Genomic DNA, 19391 nt, shown 5'->3' on the forward strand with positions numbered 1-19391 from the left:
TTATAAGTCTCAGTGGCCAGTCCTTAGGGGAGATGTGGGATCCTCTGGAGTGAGCCATGGATTAGAAGTCCCAGACCTCCCCCTAATTCACTGTTATCTACTCTGACCTTATTGTTTTTAAACCTATGAAATTAGAAGGTTGATGCTAATGATTATTATGGTGTTTGAAATTCTCAACATCTATAGTTCCAAGACTCAGTATTGTTTAAAAGGATCATGCCTCTCTGGTCAGGTTCCACTGGAGAAGTAATGAGCATGAAGCAAAATTAAGCATTGTTGCTGCGTAACCAGTTACCTGTAGGAGGAAGGAGGACCCTGTGCTCAGGTTCTGACCAGTCTGAAATCACGGTGTCAGCAAGGCTGCCGTTGTCTTCTGGGACTCTCCCAAGATCACTGGATGTTAGCAGAATCCTTTTCTTGCCATTGCAAACTGAGGTTTCCTTACTGGCTGTCATCTTCTAGAGTCCACCCTCATTCCTTGGCACTGAGCCTCCTCCAGCTTCAAAGCTATGAATAGCATAATGGATTTGTGTTATAGTTTGAATCTTTATGGCCTTTTCTTCTATACTAATTAAGGGGGGGAAAACCCCTCTTCTTTTTAAGGACTCAAGAAATTGAATCAGGCCCACTTAAATAATCGATATATCTTAAGGTCAACTGACTTGAGACTTTAATCCCTTTACAAAATCCCTTCACAGCAGTATCTAAATGGGTGTTTGATCCAATAACTAGAGGATCGGAATCTTGAGGGTGCAACTTTGGAATTCTGCCTTATACAAGAGCTGAAGTAAGGAAGCCATATCTAGCCCTAAATAGAAAGGAAGTAAACCCATTTGTGCCAAGCGCTTACCATGTGCCAGGCACGATAAGTACATTTTGGCATCATCCCACTTCATTGTTTTAAGCAGCCTGTAAGGTAGAGATTGTAATCCTCATTTTGCAGATTGGGAAATTACGACACAGACGGAGGAAGACATTTCCTCCAAGATTATTTAGTTGGTTGTGTTGAGTCAAACTCCCAAGCCAGATCTGTCTTGCTTACAGTGCTTCTTCCACTCCAACATTTCCTTCCCCCTTACAGGAAATGTGAATCATATAGTGAAACTCAGGTTGGTCTTGAACTTACAGGGAGTTAGGGGCTAAAATTAGGCCTCCTGACTCCTATTTCCATATTTCTGCTACTCCCCACTAATTAATTCCCCTTGTCAACTAAGATACTAGAGACAGGAATTAAGCATTAAAATATTAAGTTTTGAGAGGAGAGAGCTCCTGAATTTAAGGCAAGGATCTTGGTTACCATTTAACCCCCTGCCCTGGAATCTAAGAAGCTTCCCCTTTAGTTCTACACGGGCACACATTTCTAATTCAGATCTATCTCAATGGGCTGAGAGTGGTGAGAGGCAGACCCAGTCCCTAAATACACTCAGCAAGAACTGAAGATTAAAGGCAGAGGATAGGACTGAGATAGTTTCACTATTCACCTTTGCTAAGGCAGAAGAGCTGAAACTCTCAAGAGTTGTTTGTGAATTCGGACATACTTTTCTTGCAGGGAAACCAGGAATGTGCCCTGAAGAGAGACTCAAGTGTCAGACTAAAATTAAAAACTCATGTGCAGAGGATTATGGCTGTGAGGAACACTTGAAGTGCTGCCAATTTGCCTGTGGGAAGAAGTGCATGGATCCATACGAAGGTAGTGGCTTCCAGGCTGAAGGCAGAGGTGCCATTTGAGGCACCTTACTTCTTACTGGTCCAGAACTGGCTGAACATTCCCTAGCATGGCAGGATAAAGAGGCCAGGGTTCGTGTTTTGCACCTTTTCTAATTACACTCCCAACTTTCAAGTGCATGCTCACTGTGTGTCAGGAGACACACAATCCCAAATATAAACCTCAGTCAGCGTAGACGCTGGTGTTGTTGTTGGACTCTTTGGCTTCCAAGGAAGTTTTCTGGTAACTCAAGCTATTGGGCATCTAATAATAGGGAACTCTGCATTTTATATAAATCCACTCAACAAATATCTATTGTCAATGTCTTTTGCCCAAAGTCCACCAGAAACACAGCTGTAATTAAACAAGTTGGGTTTATTATTCATTGCAGTCAGGGAGAATGTTCATCACAGACAACCTGAGGCATCTCACTAAGAAGCTGTTAGAAAGAATCTACTATGGGATTGAGGCTGTGATAGGGTTATTTCAGGGACAGTCTAAGGAAGTGGGGGTTGGCTCTAGATTGGATGCTATCAGAAAGGGGGGCAATTCTATGAGTACCTCGGTGAATCTTATCTACAGAGAGGACAGGCTAGATTAGAATGAGGATAGAGTGTAGTCAGTACAGAAGCATAAATCACTCAAAGGTGCTTGTTATTTTGGGGGTTTCACAGTGATTTTTATTTTTTGGTTCAATTTATACTGGTCTCAGAGTGACCTTGATTGATGTGGCTGTTCTGTGAGATTGTTTATGTCCTACAGAGGAACAACATGACTTCGTTGGGAGCATCAGGTAAGTTTCCAGTCATGAGCGGGTGCTTTTTTTTTTCTTTCTCAGTATTTTAATGCTCCTATGTGTCAGGCACTGTCTTAGGCACTTTGGATAAAGCTGCTGAACGAGTCTTGCCCTCCCAAAGCTCAGAGAAGTGGAAATATCAGCTCCAAAGCATTCTCGTGTACTCTTTATGATATCCTTTGCAAGGTAGAAAAGATGCTCAGAGATGCTATTCACTACAGAGCATTTGTAGTAGAGCGAAGACTAGAAGTTTTATTGACCATGGCTCTTTCTATGATGTGAATGGTAATACCATGAATTATAAAAATGCTGAGGGCCTGACCCCTTCCCTCTTTTGCTACCTTTCATGTTTTTCCCTCTTTGCTTCTTGCCCTCAGAACCCTGCATGCTATCATTAGATCAAGGAGACTGTAATCGTTTTGAAAGGCGCTGGTATTATGATTTAAAAAATTTGTTATGCAAACCTTTTAAATATGGAGGCTGTGATGGAAATTCCAACAACTTCCTCAGCAAGGAAGACTGCATGAAGGCTTGCTCGTTAACTGGTAAGACTAATATCCTTGGCAATCTGAGGGCCTAGTCTAACTAGAAACAGAAAACCCACACTGCTAAAGGCTTAGACTTTGAGATTATCTGGATCTCATAAATGCCTCACATTTAACTTGTCTAAAATTGAATACCTTAACTCTCCCATCTCAAACCTGCCATATCCATAGATCACCCCATCTTAGTTGTAAAAAACAACAACACCAAACTCCTAAATCACCCATAATATCTTTCTTTTCCAATCAACATCCGTTTAGTTAGGAAAATAGATCTCGGTGTTGACTGCTTCTTCCTACCTCCACAGCTGCTACCCTGGTAGGAGGTGTCATCTTCTCACCTGGATGTGGCTTCAGCCTACTCACAGGTCTCCATGCTTCTGTCCTTCCCCTTTTACAATCTATTATCCACACAATAGCCACAACGGATCCTTTCAAAATGTGACTCCGTCCTGTCACTCCTCATTCAAAGTAAAACCAAATCCCCGAAAATGGCTTACATTGATTTGTGTAGATCTCACATAACACTTCCGTTTTACTGGTATAGGAGAAACTGAGGCAGGACTGGGACTTTGTCTTGGGGCTTCAAACACCAATCCTAACTCTTTGTCTATTGCATCCCATAAAATGTGAGGCATTTCATTCCTCCACAGCCCACTGCCGTAGGCAGAATGAACCAAGTCACAGAAATACTAGTTTTGAAGAGGAGAAGTTGCTTGAGGGTGGGGCAATGGGATGGGGTTTAAGGAGCTCATATCTGCTCTTGTTTTAGTCAAGAAAGGACAGTGCCCACTCTTTCCTTCCAAGAACCGTATGGAATGTTCGGGTTCATGTAAGAGTGACAATGATTGCGCTGAGAAAGAAAAATGTTGTGAATCCATGTGTGGCTTTGTTTGTTCCGTCGCCTGGACAGGTGAGTACCGGGTATGCCTCCCAAAGTATATGAGCTGAGAATGCTGTGCTGTGTCTTAGGTTAACCTTAGAGTTCTCTTGAGGAGCTTTCCCCCTTTAATACCCAAACAATGCGCTTCTGTTGCCCTCCTGATCTCAGGAGACTATTGTGCTGTTCTTCAAAGTCAATTATGTGTGTTATCACTCCCCATTTTTCCCCATGAAAAGTCATTTACTCTGAATCTCTTTCTGCAACAGCCTACAAGGTGACAGGATGCACTTATTCATACCAAAAAAATCACAACCATTGAGTATATTCCTAGTAAGTCTGCAGAGAACTTCAGAGCATGCACAGCATATTCACACCCTGTAAGGTGTGCTAGGGAAAAGATTGGTAGCAAAATATGTTGGGCTAGAAGTAAACTCTCCAGCCTCTAAGGCTAATGTTTATCCCCCCCCCCCCCACCACCACCCCCACTGTTCAGATGGTATGATCTTGTCCCAGGGATTGTCAGTGTCTTGAGGAACAGCATGGTATGATGGAAGGAGTCAAATCTTTTCAACTGACTTCAACTTTTCTGTGTGGGCTTAGGCAACTCACTTCCCCCTCTATGGTCCTCAATTTCTATAGTTTAAAAAACAAGAAACTTCTGATCATCTCTAATACTCCTTCTACCTCTGGTACTATGGAATTAGATAACCCAAATCCATTAATTCTTTAGGGACAGGTAGAAATACTATCAGATTTTATAAGTAAGAGATGGCAAAACTTTTTGATGTCCCTCAAAATTATTAGCCATAGACAGTTGATACTCTGCTTCCTTCACTCTATTGTTATGCTAGGGGGAAAGATAAAAGGCTTAATCAGAAGAAAATCCTTTTTAGGGTTCCCAAGAGACTCCAAATTTGTCTCAAACTATGATCAAGTATTTATTTTTTTAATGATTTTTCAATTTTATAAGTATTAGCACAATAATTATGGTTAATCCAGGATAATGTGAAATATTATACAGTGGGGCCTTGACTTACGAGTGTCCGGACTAACGAGTTTTTTGAGATACGAGCCGTCTCTCGGCCGATTTTTTGCTTTGAGTTGCAAGCTAAAATTCGGGTTATGAGCCAGCTTCAGATACCCCATCACTAGTTGGCTCAGCGAACGTCACAGTGAACGCCACATCAGCCCAGCATCACGTGTCTCACTCGTTCACTGTTGATTTGACATAAGAGTAATTTGAGTTACGAGCTCCGTCACGGAACGAATTAAACTCGTAAGTCAAGGCCCCACTGTAGTTACATGCTGATTCTATTTAATAAAAGAGTAATATGTAAATTAACCATCAATCCGAGACAAAGATGGCAGCGCCCATAGTGGCCAGGGAGGAGCGCTGGTGGCGTCACCCCGGGAATGCGAGCCCAGCGTCTGTGCTCTGGCCACGCGGAGGGAGGGAGAGTAGGGGAGGGGCCTTGGGCCAGAGGCCTGGGTGAGGGACACTGGTGTCGTTGCAGGCTGGGCTGAGGGACAACCCTCCCCCATGTACAAATTTCATGCACTGGGCCTCTAGTATTATAATAAAAGAGATAAAAGCTGTGATAGTTTTATTTTTTTATGATCAAGTATTTAAAGTTTAAGTATCTTGTTGTATCCCATAAAGTCAAAACAGGTTCCTGCCCACAGAAGCCCCCAGTATGTTTAAGGATTGATAAACCCAAGTGCCAGAGAGATGAGGATTGCCAGTTGGGGGAGAAGTGCTGCTCACGCTGTGGACTAAAGTGCCTGGAACCTCAAGCCTAGATAGTAAGTAAAAATATTTTCTTTTTTACAAATTTATTTATTGATTTTTAAAGAGAGAGAGTGAGAGAGAGAGAGAGAGAGAGAGAAACATCAGGTTGTTGTTTCACTAAGTTGTATATGATTCTTTTTTTAAATATATTTTATTGATTTTTCACAGAGAGGAGGGGAGAGGGATACAGAGCCAGAAACATCGATGAGAGAGAAACATCGACCAGCCGCCTCCTGCACATCTCCCACCAGAGATGTGCCTGCAACCCAGGCACATGCCCTTGACTGGAATCGAACCCAGGACCTCTCAGTCTGCAGACCGACGCTCCATCCACTGAGCCAAACCGGTTGGGGCTGTACATGATTCTTATATGTGCCCTGACCCCATGCTTTATAGAATTTTTTTCTTTTCAGACATTCTGGAATGAAAGAATTTGGCTGCTGCTATTTTTATTAGAATTTTTTTTACACCTGCTTGCCCCCTTCCTAGGCTATTAATACAGATAGTTATGGCTTTTGTCCCTCTGAAATTCCTTCTCAGAGCTGAGCACTAGGGGGACAATGTTCACTCACTTCATGCTCTAGGAACTGGTACATGGGATTGATGACATCACTGGTGAACCATTCATCTAGCAGGAGGATGATAATCCTGAAGCAGTTGCTGCCAGGCTAAGAAAGTACAAGGATGTGGCAAAGTCAGTCATTAAACTATACAAGAGCCCAGGAGTGTTCCACCAATTTTCTGGAATGGAGACTAACAAAAGCTGGCCCTGTGTTTACATGCTTTTCTTGAACAAGATCACACCTATACAATCCAAAGAAGCATACTGAGCCCGCCCAGTGGAAGAACCACGAAGATGTGGTTCTTTCAATTATATGTGTAGTTTTGGTGTGGTGTCCCAATTAGAAGCTAGCTGAGCTAGCTTGCAGTGTCTTCTAGTACAAATGGTGAACTGATTTGAAAACTAATGAGTAGAAAGAGTTAATGAGGAGGCTCTTAACTGCCTTTCAAAAGAAGGGTCACCTATACATGTTGAAGATATCTCTGCACATGTGTCAAGCCATTCACAAGGAAGCAAATACAGGCTGCATCTCAAACATGTATAACCCAAGCTCTAGCTGATCTGAGAGTCATGCTGTTGTCATAGTAGCCATGATGGTGGTGGTCTTTGGGTCTCCCCCTTCTCCTAAAGGCTGTTGAACCATAGCACCAGTAGACGTGAGAATGCCAAGGGCTGTAGCCTGGGGTTTGTCCCATGTTCTCTGGTATGTGCCCCCCTGGTGACAATGAGGGTGAAGCCAGTTGCTTTCAGTGGTCAATTTTATGACCTTGAGTGACTGTCCACAATTCATTTTTCTCTCTCTTAGGAGTAACACCTTCTTTTCTGCATCCATGCTCCACAGAATCTCTTTTTTTCAGACATTCTGGAATGAAAGAAAGATTTCTGCTTTTTATTTATTTTTATTTTCTTGGTTAACCCTCACCTGAGGATATTTTTCCATTTATTTTTAGAGAGAGTGGAAGGAAGAGGGAGAGACAGAGAGAATCAACTATTTGAGAGAGACATATCAATTGGTTGCCTCCTGCACACACCCCCACCAGGGCCAGGGAACCTGCAACTAAGGTACATGCCCTTGACTGGAATCAAACTCGGAACCCTTCAGTCTGCAGGCCAATGTTCTACCCACTGAGCCAAACCAGCTAGGGCTCTACTATTTTTTATTAGACTGCATTTTTTCCATTTCTGTTTCCTCCCTCCCTAGGCTATTAATACAGATACTTACTGCTTTTGTCCCTCTGAAATTTCTTTCTAAGAGCTGAGCACCAGGGGATGATACTGAATTGTTCGCACACCAGGAACTGAGTTCTGTGGAGGGTATACTTAAACTGCTGCTCTGATTCTCATGGGGAATACCATTTCTTTCATTTTTGTGAAAACATAAAATCCACAGCGTCTTTTGGAAATCCTCAAAAAAGAAAGAAAGAAAAGAAAAGAAATAGGCACGTACATAATGTGAAAAGATCCTATTTTATGTATAGATGCAATAAGACCATATGGAATTACTGGACTAAAAGAATAATTTAGTTTTTTATTCAAGATTTTAAAAAGCTTATTTGGAAAATATTGCTAAATGTTGATGCTGACAGTGTTTTTCTCCTGTGAGTAACCTAAGCACATAATAAGTAGTTAGTAAAGGGAATGGAGCCCATGGAGTTGAGGAAACATGTTTGCTGGCTGTGCCTGGACTAAATATGACAGCTTTACAATTATGAGAAAACAAAAATCTTAATTTTTTTTCTATTCCAAAGATTCCAACCTGCTGGAGGTCTTTGCTCAAATCATAAAGACCACAAATTTCCAAACGAGTTACAGAATAGGCATTCTTAAGTAGTTATTGTTTACTGGTACTTCATGCTAAACACATTACATGCATTGTCTAATTTAATCCTCAACAATTAACCCAAATTAATAGATATTATTTCAATTTTCTTGCCTCCTTGTATTTAAACACTGAAATAATTCTGTGTGTGTTTTAATCCTCACTCAAGGATATTTTTTCCATTGATTTTTTTTTTTTTTTTTTAGAGAGAGTGAGAGGAAGATGGAGGGGGAGAGAGAGAGGGAGAGAAACATTGATGTGAGAGAGACACATTAATTGGTTGCCTCCCAATGCACCCTACTGGGATTGAGCCCATAGCTGAGGCACGCAGCCTTAATTGGGAATCAAAACCTAGACCAGTGGTCGGCAGCTCACGAGCCACATGCGGCTCTTTGGCCCCTTGAGTGTGGCTCTTCCTAAGCCTTAGGAGTACCCTAATGAAGTTAATAACAATGTACCTACCTGTATAGTTTAAGTTTTAAAAATTTGGCTCTCAAAAGAAATTTCAATCATTGTACTGTTGATAGTTGGCTCTGTTGACTAATGAGTGTGCTGACCACTGTCCTAGACCCTTCGATCTACAGGCCGATGCTCAAACCACTGAGTGAACTGGCCAGAGCTGAAATAATCCTGTTTATGTGAATTTGTGTTTTTATGTACCTACAGGGATTAATCAGAAAATTCAAAAGGGACTGCTTGGTACCTTCCTTTAGTTTGAGCTCTCCATTCTTATTAATAGGCGAAACGGTGTATTTGCTCCCTCCGGGGATCTTTGCTTTTGGCGCTCTGGTGCTAAGACAGGAAATAGGTTTCCTGGTGGTAGTTGCACCCTGTATATGCAGAGGGCATATGTCTCAACTCTGCTGCATTACAGGATCTTGGGAGGCATCTGTATCTACCTGATGAATTTCATTCATTACCTTTCATTTAACAGACAGCATCTTTTCTTGCTGCAGTTAATTTTGCCAGGGAAACTATTCATAAATCAGTCATTTTCACAGTATGAATTGCTCTCTCTCTCTTCCTCTCCATTTTTAGTAACTTCCTTATCTATTTGGTTTTTCAAAAGAAGAGCCCAGTGACGGAGGCTTCTATTAGTACAGAAACGTGGTCTGGACATAAGTTCTCATCCCTTTCTGTATATAACTCAGCCAGTTTGGTTTGCAAAGGAAAAGAGTGCAAGACCCAGGTGTTGGGAAACCATGAAGCCGTATTTCAACTACAAAGAAAAATCTGCTTCCCGCATCTGCTGCGATGTATTATAATGATGATGATTTGTAAATGCCATACCCTATCTTTCCTTAACAAATCGCACAATTCTGGCCCAAACAAATGCCGTTCTCTGTATGCTTCCGCAAATTCCCCGACATAATTAGTGTGTGTGTGAGAAAGAGGTAGAGATGATAAAACATTTCCAAACGGGAAAGAGTTTTTGTATGGCATAGATAGTCCTTTCTTCCTTAGTGATAACTAGGCTGTTCCAGGAGGCATCATTCTTGAAATAAAAGATTCTCTGTGTAAACTTTCCAAAGGAGCAGTGCACCTAGGAGATTCTCCCTGGCGTTAGTGTATGTCTAACTCCATTTCATTAAATCTTTCTCTTTTTTTTTTTTTTTTTAAAACTCTGGCTGTAAAGACAAAAATGTACTAAATAGGAACAAACTGGTTGGTATTTAACTTAAAGAAGAGTAAAGGGAAGAAAAACAAAAACTCAGTCTTTATGTAAGCTCCGAGGTATCAGGACTTGAGGGCTCCTCTAGTTTTAGGAGAATTTGTACTGCTGATGTTTATATACTTTTGGTTTTGAGATGAACAGATCTCTGGGGAAACTGTCAAGTTCCAATGGCATTTCACCGTGATTCCTCTCAAGCTCAAATCAGTTCTCTAACCTCATGACAACTTGTTTCTGGTTTACTGTCCTGGGAAATGTCAGCTCCACTTTCCCAGAAGTCACGTGCTTATGATGAATCCATGTGAAAACCATCGGCCCTTGATTTGGGTGTATGTGCTTAATTCAAAGTGTCTAAACCTAATCTGTAAATGCTCTTCTAACTGTTCATGGTATTATTGATTACTTTGATTATCTTGTTTGAGGATGATTCAAACTTTTTAATTTGATAGAAATAAATTTTTTTTCTGCTTAAAAAAAAAAAGAAAGAAATTCTGAGTTTTCATTTACTTTCCAGAAAATGTAGAGACAATTTCACCATGATTGGGAGCCCTGGGAAGTATTTGGACACTTACAGACTCCATGGGTCTTTAGCCCTTGCCCCTCACTAAGGACATAACCTTCATTCTCTTTGGACCCACTATTCCTCTCTACCTTTAACTCCATAGTAAAATATTATATTCACACCAATATTAGAAAATTCCCTGGTGACCTGTGGTAAGAACTTAGACACTCAGCTCCCTCTTAACGTCATGTCTGACACTCACCTGCTGGGTGACATTGAGTCAGCCTCTTTCACTTTTCTGGACCTCAGTGATCCCTACCTGTAAGATGAGGACAAGGGACCTGGTGGGCCCTCAGAGTCCTTCCATCTAGGAATTTCAGCTTTTTATTCCCTCCGGGGCTAAGTTTGGGAGAATGCAGGTAGTAGAATAAGAGGGACAGGGCTGCGTAACACATCTTGGTTGTTCGTTCAAAATTCTCTTCCTTAGTCTCTTTGTGGGATCTAGTGAGACTGTGAAGTTGGTGGGATGGGATTGTGTAGTATAAGTGTCTGACATGTTTTATAGTTATGTAAGTAAGCTTTTGATTGTCAAGGCATTCATTTCAAAGACACTCACCTCTAGTAAACATATTGTCAGCTGTAAGACATAGCTGTGAGCAAAATAACTAGATAAAGAACCAGGCTGCCTTTTAGAAAGCCCTGAGTAACCTAGATAACTGACACTTGAGTGGTCCTGCTTCTCCCTTCCCATATTCTAATTCCCACTGTTATGCTTTAAATTATCTAAAAGAGTGAACTATGGAACCCCAGACGTGGACGTTAATAAAGACAGAGCCCAGGTTCACACTTTCTGCCCCTCTCTCTGCCCTCAACCTTGCTGTGTGGCCCTCCAGCCTGCCATGTGCCCTTTGGGACCTGTGAGTAATAAAGATTGTTCTTCCAAAGTTCCCTGATGGTTTAGTAGTGGTGGGTCCTGCAATCATAATAAGAATCACAGGGCTGGTCCAAGCACCATATTGGTCCTGGTGGTGGTAGGGGGAATATCTGTGGGGCTCACTACATGAGTGAATATAGCTGCCCTAGTGCCTTAGGAATTCCTAGTCAAGGACATCACTATCCATAGGCTGAGGGGCTCTGCCTTTGATCTTAAATTTTGTGACCAGATAGTCACCCACTGATGACAAGGCTTCTGTCCACCAGGTAGGACAATGGGAGAACAAAGCTTGTCCCAAAAGTGCAATTCCTAGTTAGGAAATGGAATAGGAACCTTAGAGATGACATTAACTCTTTGAAGAGTGTCTCCCTCTTTGAAGAGTGGTTGGCTGGCTCATGTTTTGGATTCCGTGGCTATAGGAAAGCTTATCTTTCCAATGGCTCCTCCACTATTCCAGTTAGAATCCAACAACTCTGTTGTCTTATTGACCTTTATTGTATTGTGGCCTCTCAGGCAGATTTCTTCATTTGGTAGTTCTTCCTTAGACAACAGGGAGTTTGCACCAGATGATAGCAGCTCTCTAAAAGCTTTGACATTCTCTCCTGTTCTCAAAGCAACACAACCTTGACAAACTCTGTCTGCAAACTCTATCAGCTGCTTCCTCCCCCACACCCTGCTCTGGGGAAACATACTTATTCTTTGGCCTTAGTCAAACAATGTAAGTGACCTAAAGAGAAAAGGGAGAGAGATGGGAGGAGAGTGTGGGAAAGGGAGAAAGAGACACAGAGATCATGGGAAAAAGAAAAAGTCAGGCAAAGGCACACAGAGACACAGAGAAGCAAAGAGATACCAAGAGAGCAAAAAGACACATTGTCAGAAACAAAAGGGGTGTGCCAGTTAGTGTGCAGATAAAATGGAAAATGAATAGAGAATGAGGACATTCCACAACTCTCAACGTTATCAAGAAGACCCCATTCACTTCCAAGGTAGCCTGGAAAGTGAGACAAGCTTTGCCCACTTCTCTCACCCCTACCCCATAGCTGACCAGAGGACCCAGCCCAGCCCAGGGAGCTAAGAACCAGAACCAGGAGCCATCCAATAAGAGACCTTTCCCCAGGGCTGTGGGTTATAGCTGCCAGCTCGCTACACTGATAATCTCAGAAACGTGGCGTTCCCAGGAAAAAAAGAGGGTGGCTGGCTTGACTCCAGATCTCATATCCAAAATACTGACTACTGAAACAATAGGCTAGACAAAGGCAGCCAGGCATTTTTATGTTCTGGAACCACCAGACGGACAGGCCAGCTCTTCTTCAGAATGGTGTCTTCTGGACTTTTGAGGATCCTGGTGGTATCCATCCTTCTAGAGAATGTCCAAGGATTTAGTCTGACTAACTTGTTCTCTCCAAGTAAGTAATGGGGTCTCAAGTAATAGAGTTACTTTTCACTATCTTAGCCTTGGTCCTGGGTTGGGAAAGGAGAGAGATATTTGGAATATTTCATCCTATTTCCCTCTCTGTTGAAGATCTCTTCTATGAATGCAAGAATCCAGAAAAGGCAACCCTTACTGCCCCTTTGAAGTAGAGGGTCTTTCTTGGGGGAAGGTGGGGAGGGGCTGGGAAGACTCATAGAATATAACATTTCTGGGAGGGTCTATAGGAACTCTGGGAGCTTAAGGGGCCTTCCTCTTACCCCACACAAAAATAGCTCCCTTTCTTGGGACATCATCCCTATCAATTCCTGATTATTTCAAATACAGTCCTATAAAATAGTTCTGCACCCCAAAAGGTTCCTCGACTTTGGGATAAAGGACAGTATCCAGAAGTTCCTTTGAACTTAAGACAGTAATATTCCATGACTATATAGTAATAATGTTAATTGCTACCATTTACAGAACACTCAGAAAGTAGGGATTTAAAGAGAGGGATCTGGAGTCAGACTTGGTGGGTCCAAATTCTGGTTTCACCACTTAGTAGCCATGTAATCTTGGGCAAGTTACTTAAACTCCACCTGCTTCAGTTTCCTTATCTGCCAAATGGGGATATTAATTAAACTATTATGGGGATTAAATGAGAGTAATATGACTGTGTATTAGTTACTGTAATTACAGCTTTATATGTGTTGTCTCATTTCTTCCTCATAACTCTGTGAGGCTAAAATGATTTTACAAATGAAGAAACCAAGGCTCAGAGAGAGTAGGTGGTAAACCAAGAGTTAAGAATTTAAAAACCTAACTGTCTGATGCCAGGTTGAGTGGTATTAATCACTGTACAATACACCCCTCCCCCTCAAGAAGGAATTCCTGAACGGTGACTCCCTGACCCGGCCAAAATGACCAGATTAGCTCAGACCAGTGAGTTTTAACAGGGTGATTTTGCCTTCCAGGGGACATTTGCAAAGTCTGGAGACATTTTTGGTTACAACTGGGTGTGCTATTGGCATCTAGTGGGTAGAGGCCAGGGATGCTGCTAAACATCCTACGATGCACAGGACAGCTCTTCTCTCCCATCAAATAATTATCCAACTGGAATGTCACTAGTATCAAGGATGAGAAATCCTACCTTAGACGGGCTGGGCTGATGGTGGGACTAGGGATGGGATAAGAAGGTAGAGAGTGAGGGATGGTCAGGAAGGAGGGTATTGCAGGCAGTGCTGGGAAATACATGAGGACACCCTGAGGAAAAGGACTCCTGGGAAGAGCAAAGTAAAAGCACTTTTCCCTGACTCCCCAGAGTTGCCTTGGGTCTGGAGAAGATGGGCACTGTGCCCTCCCGGACTCATGGTTGTAAAACTGTCTCGTCCTCAGGGAGATGCCCCAGAATCCGAGAGAAATGCCAATTCAAAGAAAGGGATGAATGTTCGAAGAACAAAACCTGTCCGGACAAGAAGAAGTGCTGTGTCTTCAACTGTGGGAAAAAATGTTTAGACCTCCAACAAGGTACTATTCAGAGCCTCTGAATAACCAATCCTTCTACCCAAACCCTCACCGTCTGCCCACTTGGGCTGGCTTTGTCCCTGGTGTGCTAAGGGTAGGTGTCTGAGCAACACTGCTGGACTTGGGAACCATGGGCTCTCCATTCATCTCCGCCCCTAATATGATGTCTGACATTAGGTAATGTCTTCATTTTGTCTGGGCTTCGCTTTCCCCTGCAAAGGGGGCAAGGGTGTGATGATAGTCTCTTGGCTGGTTTCCACTCACTCTTTTGAGGCCCCAGTGGCCATTGTTGGCCCACCATATACCAACATTGTTGCTGCGAATGGTATCATCTACCTTCTTGCTCTAGAGTGCCCGCCTCTCTGCCTAACCTGGTAAATCTAACAGCACCAGCAACCTCCTCTGACCACTTCAGACTAGTGCCAGTTGGATACTGGAAATATCAGGGGAAACACTTTGTAAAGTGTATGATTGTCTAACCATATGCTGCACACCTGAAGCTAAGAAAAAGAGCGGCAGAGAGGTAGGCTGTGAGGAAGTGAAAATCAACAGGACTTAACTGTTCAGCTGAACTAGCAGTTTAGTTCAGACCTGTTTTGGTTCGCCAGGGCTGCTGAAACAAAGTGCCACAGACTGGGCAGCTTTAGCAACAGCAATGTATTGTCTCACTGTTCTGCAGGCTAGAAGTCCAAGGTCAAGTGTTGTCAGGGTTGGTTCTTTCTCAGTTGTGTGTGAGAATCTGTTCCATGCCTCTCCCCTAATTGCTGGGGGTATGCTGGGAACGGTTGGCATTCCTTGGCTTGTAGACCTCTGTCTTCAACTTCACATGGTGTTCTCCCTGTGTGTGTCTCTGAACAAATTTCTCCTTTTTCTAAGGACATTGGTCATATGGGATTAGAGATGCACCCTATTCCAGTATAACTCAGCTCTATTTCCAAATAGGGCCACATTCTCAGGTACTGAGGATTAGGACTTTAACATATAAATGGGTTGGGGGGTGAGGGGATGCAATTCATTTCATAACAGGAATGAAACTAACCACAAGAAGAAAGGGGGCTTGACCATCTGAAAAACTACTCTCGCCTTCCCTGCATTGGACTTGCACTTTACTCATGATCACATAGTCTCTTCTTGGCATGCTTTGGAAGGCAGAGTAAAGGGCTTATAATTTCTAATTTCCATACCTTTTATTTATTCGGGGCATGTTTTTTGAGCAGCTACTCTCTGCCAAGCGCTGTGCTCACAGCTGCACATTCAGATACAGTCAAAGAGCTGGCAACTCAGAGGGCCATGAGGGTGGTCTCACCTGCCCTCAGGACGGCCCTGTGCAACAAGCAGGGTGAGACTTCGCATTTCCATTTTACAGAAATGGAAGTCGAGGACAAGATAGGTAATGTGGGAGGTCGATGGGCAGACACTGAATTAGGAAAAGAACCTTGAAGCCAGAGTCTCCTCACTCTCAGGGGAGACAATGAGGCCAGTGACCAGAAGGGAAGGGAGATACTGATGTTTCCCAGGGAGGCAGTTGCCCAAACAGCTCCACTTTAGGGTCTCCCTGCAAAGGTGCACAATACATACATGGAGCTGGGCCCTAAGGTATGATAAGGTGAAAAGGAGACTGCTCGGTTTTATCCTATGGGGGTTGCCAAAGGGACAGTAACAGTTGTATTTTTTCAGAGTGGGCACTCTAAGTTCTCAACTCTGGGATCTCCCTGCAGATATCTGCAGTTTGCCGAAAAATCCTGGGCCCTGCATGGCTTTTTTTCGTCGTTGGTGGTATGATAAGAAAAATGATACCTGTTCCACTTTCATCTATGGTGGCTGCCAAGGCAACAATAACAACTTCCAAACCAAAGACCTGTGTCAGAATATGTGCTCCAAAAAACGTGAGTACCAAGGGCCTCGACCTCCCATCCTCACCAGGGCCACGTGGGAGGTCTGGGTGTTGGCTAGTCCATTCTAGGATGGCTGCATCCTTGGCACAATCAGCTTCAATCAGGAGGTAAGAATACATCTCACAGAGGGTTGGACAGGGGCTTAGTGGGAACTGAGACTGGGAAAAAACGTGGTCATGAATCAAAGCTGGCCAGTACGAGGAGTGGAGGGAGGGTGCAGATGTGGTGAAATATCAGAGACCCAACTTCAGAGAGATCACATGACACCCAGCCTAGCACTGGGCGTGTTGACCAAACACCCAGGCCATTAATTTCCAGACCATTAATTTCCTCATTACAATGTTTTGCTAGTAATCCACTCCCATCCACATCCATTTTTCCTCTAAGATGTATAGCCTCCCAAAGTAAACTCACTTCTGTTTAATGTCCTGTGGAAATGTTCAAACACAACTTCAAGACTAGTTCTGAAGAAAAGCCCAAGATGTTCAGCTGGTCTTGGTCTACATTGTCAACAGGCTTCTAATCCTGAATGCATACGGATTAACTGGAACACCACCAGGATTTGGCTCATGATTCAAGGCTCTGTCTGTGTGCCCAATTGGCACTCCAAGTTGGCTTCCTCTGTTCCACTCCCAGCATTCCAAGGCCTTAGCCCTTCCCAAGACTGAACCCCTGGATCTGCTTCCCCCTTCTTCCGTCCTTCAGTCTCTTTTCATATAAAATATCCTGTTTTGATCCCATTTCTAAAGTCCAACTTCTAGCACCCCCTGTTTATACCTATGTAGCTCCCAATTTTTCCCAATAAAATACTGTTGGATCCTGTGCCTCTAAGGCTGAATGACTCACATCTATTGGTACATTATGGTTTGTGGAGAGTAAAAGCTTACTGAGGCTTCTGAAGACACCATTAAAGGGAGTGAAGAAAATCAAAACCTTGAAAATTGATACCCCAGGGATATTGTTGTTCTCCTCTGTTTCTTCAAAAAATTGCAAGACCCTTTTATGATAAGGGCTCCTGAGCATTGCCTTAGCTTGGATACCCCAGTAACTGATCCTAGGACAAGGGCATGGGTAAAAGTAGTTTATTTTGAAGATAAATGTGAGGAGTAGGTAAGTGATATAGGAAAGCGAGGAGTTGATAATGAGCTGGTTACCACTGTGCAAACTGTAGCTTAATTCTACTGGAGACCTTCCACAAGACCATGTAAAACATGTCTCCGTCTGTAGTTATAGGGAAGCTGAGGTGTGTATCCACTGATTCCCATATCCTCCTGGATGTCTGGGGGGCATGAAATACCTCATTCTTCCAGGCTGTTCTATATGGAATCTGAGCAAGCTCCCAGGAGCCAGAAAAAACTCTCAGCAGAGAAGTAGAGACTCTGATGCTTGAAGTGGAAAGCTATCAATATGCACTAGATATTATTCAGCCATAAGAAGGAAGGAAGCAAGAATACATGCCACACTGTGGGTGGACCTCAAAAACATTACGCTGAGTGAAAGAAGCCAGTCACAAAAGGCCATACACTCTATGGTTCCATTTATATAAAATATCCAGAATAAGCAAATTCATAGAGGTAGAAAATAGATTAGTGGTTTCCAGGGGCTGGAGTAAGGCTGGGGGGAAATGGAGAGTGACTGCTAATGGGTATGGAGTTTTCTCTTGTGATAAATATGTTTTGGAACTAATAAAGGTGATGGTTACACGACATCATGAAGGTAATAAAAAGCCACTTAACTGTTCACTTAAAATGGTTAATTTTATATAATGTGAATTCCATCTCAATTAGAAAAAATGTACATTAGAATTGCAGCTGCAGGTGAGCTGAGAATATGTCTTACTGATGCTTTAAGCCTTAAATTGGAAAGTTCAATGGAATAATCTTCAGGCCCCACCCATTGATGCAGCTGGTTCTGAGGTCATAACTGACATTTATTTACTATTTCCCTCCTGCTTCACCTATTCCAAACTGAACCCGATGATAGAAGCTCTCCGTTTGCCCTAACATTCTCTCCTGCTTTCAAAGTATCATGAGTTTGATAGGCACTCTGAAGATTTGGTTCAATTTGAATCAACCTTCTCCTCCCTTCCATGCTATTCGTGGCAATGGCTTTACTCTTTGACGATGGTTAAAGAAAAGGGATGGCCCAAAGAGAAGAAAGGAAAAGGACCAGAGGGAAATAGAAGAGCAGGGAGAAAGAGACCCAGACCGTGAGAGACTCACAGGAAAAAAAAAAAGAAGAAAAGACAGGGACAGAGTAAAAGAAAGAGGCACAGAGAGAAGAAAATGAACAGTGTGAGAAAAACAAGCAGACAGAAAAATAAACACGCCAGAAGAGTAAGTTTGGAAAGAAAGACAAGACCTAGGATACTCTTGACCTCCAAACTCTCCCTGAAAAATGAGTGACCTTGGAATCGAACATTCCCTCTGCTAAAGGAGTTTAGAAGCCCCCGATAAACTTTCTCTCTCTGGTTGACCAGACAGCCAGAGAGCCTCAGCTCACTTGAGGACTAGATGCTGCCTATCAGGAGCCCCTTCCCTCAGGGTTGGCGCTGTGGGTGTCAGCTAGTCCCATTCATGGCCTCGGGGACTTGGCGTTCCTTGGAGGAGGGAGAGTAGCTGGCTGGTCTCCAGTGACGTGTGCCTCTTGGAGTGTTAAGCTGTGTCAGGGCAGCCAAAAGCTCTGAGGTTGCTGCTTAGCACTTGTTCTTCGTTTTGGTGCCACCAGCCAGACCAGCCCCTCCTAAAATGGGGCTCTCGGGACTTCTGTCAATACTGGTACCGTTCATCCTCCTGGGGGGTGTCCAGGAACCTGGGCTGGTTGAGGGGTTCTTCAGTAAGTATTGGGGACTCAGTCCTCCCAGTGGAGAAATGGAACTCAGCTGGGAGGAAGGAACAAAGAATTCTACCCCTGAGAAATGCTTTCCCCCACCTCAGCCTGGGATCTTGGGCAGGAAAGAGGGGAGATATTTGGAGTTTTCTTTTCAGGTAAGATGCCTCCGGGAATGCAGGAAACAGTCGGTGGCAATTGACCCCCCACCCCCACCCCCACCCCATCATTGTGAGAGGAAATTTCACTTCCTGAAAGTGCCTGGACCTGGAGCTCATGAAACAAACTAAGGGAACTGGGAAGCTTAAGGGTCTTTTCCATATAAAAGGCCACTCCCCCTAGCACTACCCTTCCCATTGCAGGTCCCAAAAGTCTTCCCACACCCACAGGGGATCCTTGCCTTTGGGGTAAGGAATGGTCTCTGGAAGTCCCTTGAAATGCTGAGATATGAAGACCCTCATAATTAGCAGCTAAAATATACAGAGCGTTCAGACCACAGTGGAGCCATACTTCACAGGTTCAAATCTTGGC

The 19391-nt window shown here is 43.3% G+C and overlaps 3 protein-coding genes across 5 annotated transcripts in view; all 3 read left to right on the forward strand.

Moving 5' to 3' along the window:
- Positions 1 to 14085, forward strand: part of WFDC8 (WAP four-disulfide core domain 8) — a 27757-nt gene extending 13672 nt beyond the window's left edge. The window contains exons 4-8 of one of the 2 annotated variants that reach the window (XM_070420853.1): positions 1550 to 1690; positions 2879 to 3046; positions 3816 to 3956; positions 5587 to 5729; positions 14008 to 14085. In XM_070420853.1, the coding sequence (XP_070276954.1) occupies positions 1550 to 1690; positions 2879 to 3046; positions 3816 to 3956; positions 5587 to 5726 (590 nt within the window). In that variant the 3' untranslated portion in view covers positions 5727 to 5729; positions 14008 to 14085. Of the gene's footprint in view, positions 1 to 1549; positions 1691 to 2878; positions 3047 to 3815; positions 3957 to 5586; positions 5730 to 9134; positions 10151 to 14007 lie in introns of those variants that run through there. The other variant, XM_070420852.1, reaches the window with a different exon arrangement.
- LOC139014106 (eppin-like) overlaps positions 12503 to 19391 on the forward strand; it is a 24486-nt gene continuing 17597 nt past the window's right edge. The window contains exons 1-4 of one of the 2 annotated variants that reach the window (XM_070420855.1): positions 12503 to 12610; positions 14008 to 14139; positions 15855 to 16022; positions 16547 to 16617. In XM_070420855.1, coding sequence (XP_070276956.1) covers positions 12520 to 12610; positions 14008 to 14139; positions 15855 to 16022; positions 16547 to 16554 — 399 coding nt within the window. In that variant the 5' untranslated portion in view covers positions 12503 to 12519 and the 3' untranslated portion in view covers positions 16555 to 16617. Of the gene's footprint in view, positions 12611 to 14007; positions 14140 to 15854; positions 16023 to 16546; positions 16618 to 19391 lie in introns of those variants that run through there. The other variant, XM_070420854.1, reaches the window with a different exon arrangement.
- The window catches only part of LOC139014285 (WAP four-disulfide core domain protein 6A-like), a 10081-nt gene continuing 9468 nt past the window's right edge, over positions 18779 to 19391 (forward strand). The window contains exon 1 of the mRNA XM_070421292.1: positions 18779 to 18858. Coding sequence (XP_070277393.1) covers positions 18779 to 18858 — 80 coding nt within the window. The remainder of the gene's footprint in view (positions 18859 to 19391) is intronic.

Source organism: Myotis yumanensis, unplaced genomic scaffold (assembly GCF_028538775.1).
Source record: "Myotis yumanensis isolate MYYU_CA2020_CCGP unplaced genomic scaffold, mMyoYum1.0.hap1 SCAF_7, whole genome shotgun sequence".
Lineage (NCBI taxonomy): Eukaryota > Metazoa > Chordata > Mammalia > Chiroptera > Vespertilionidae > Myotis > Myotis yumanensis.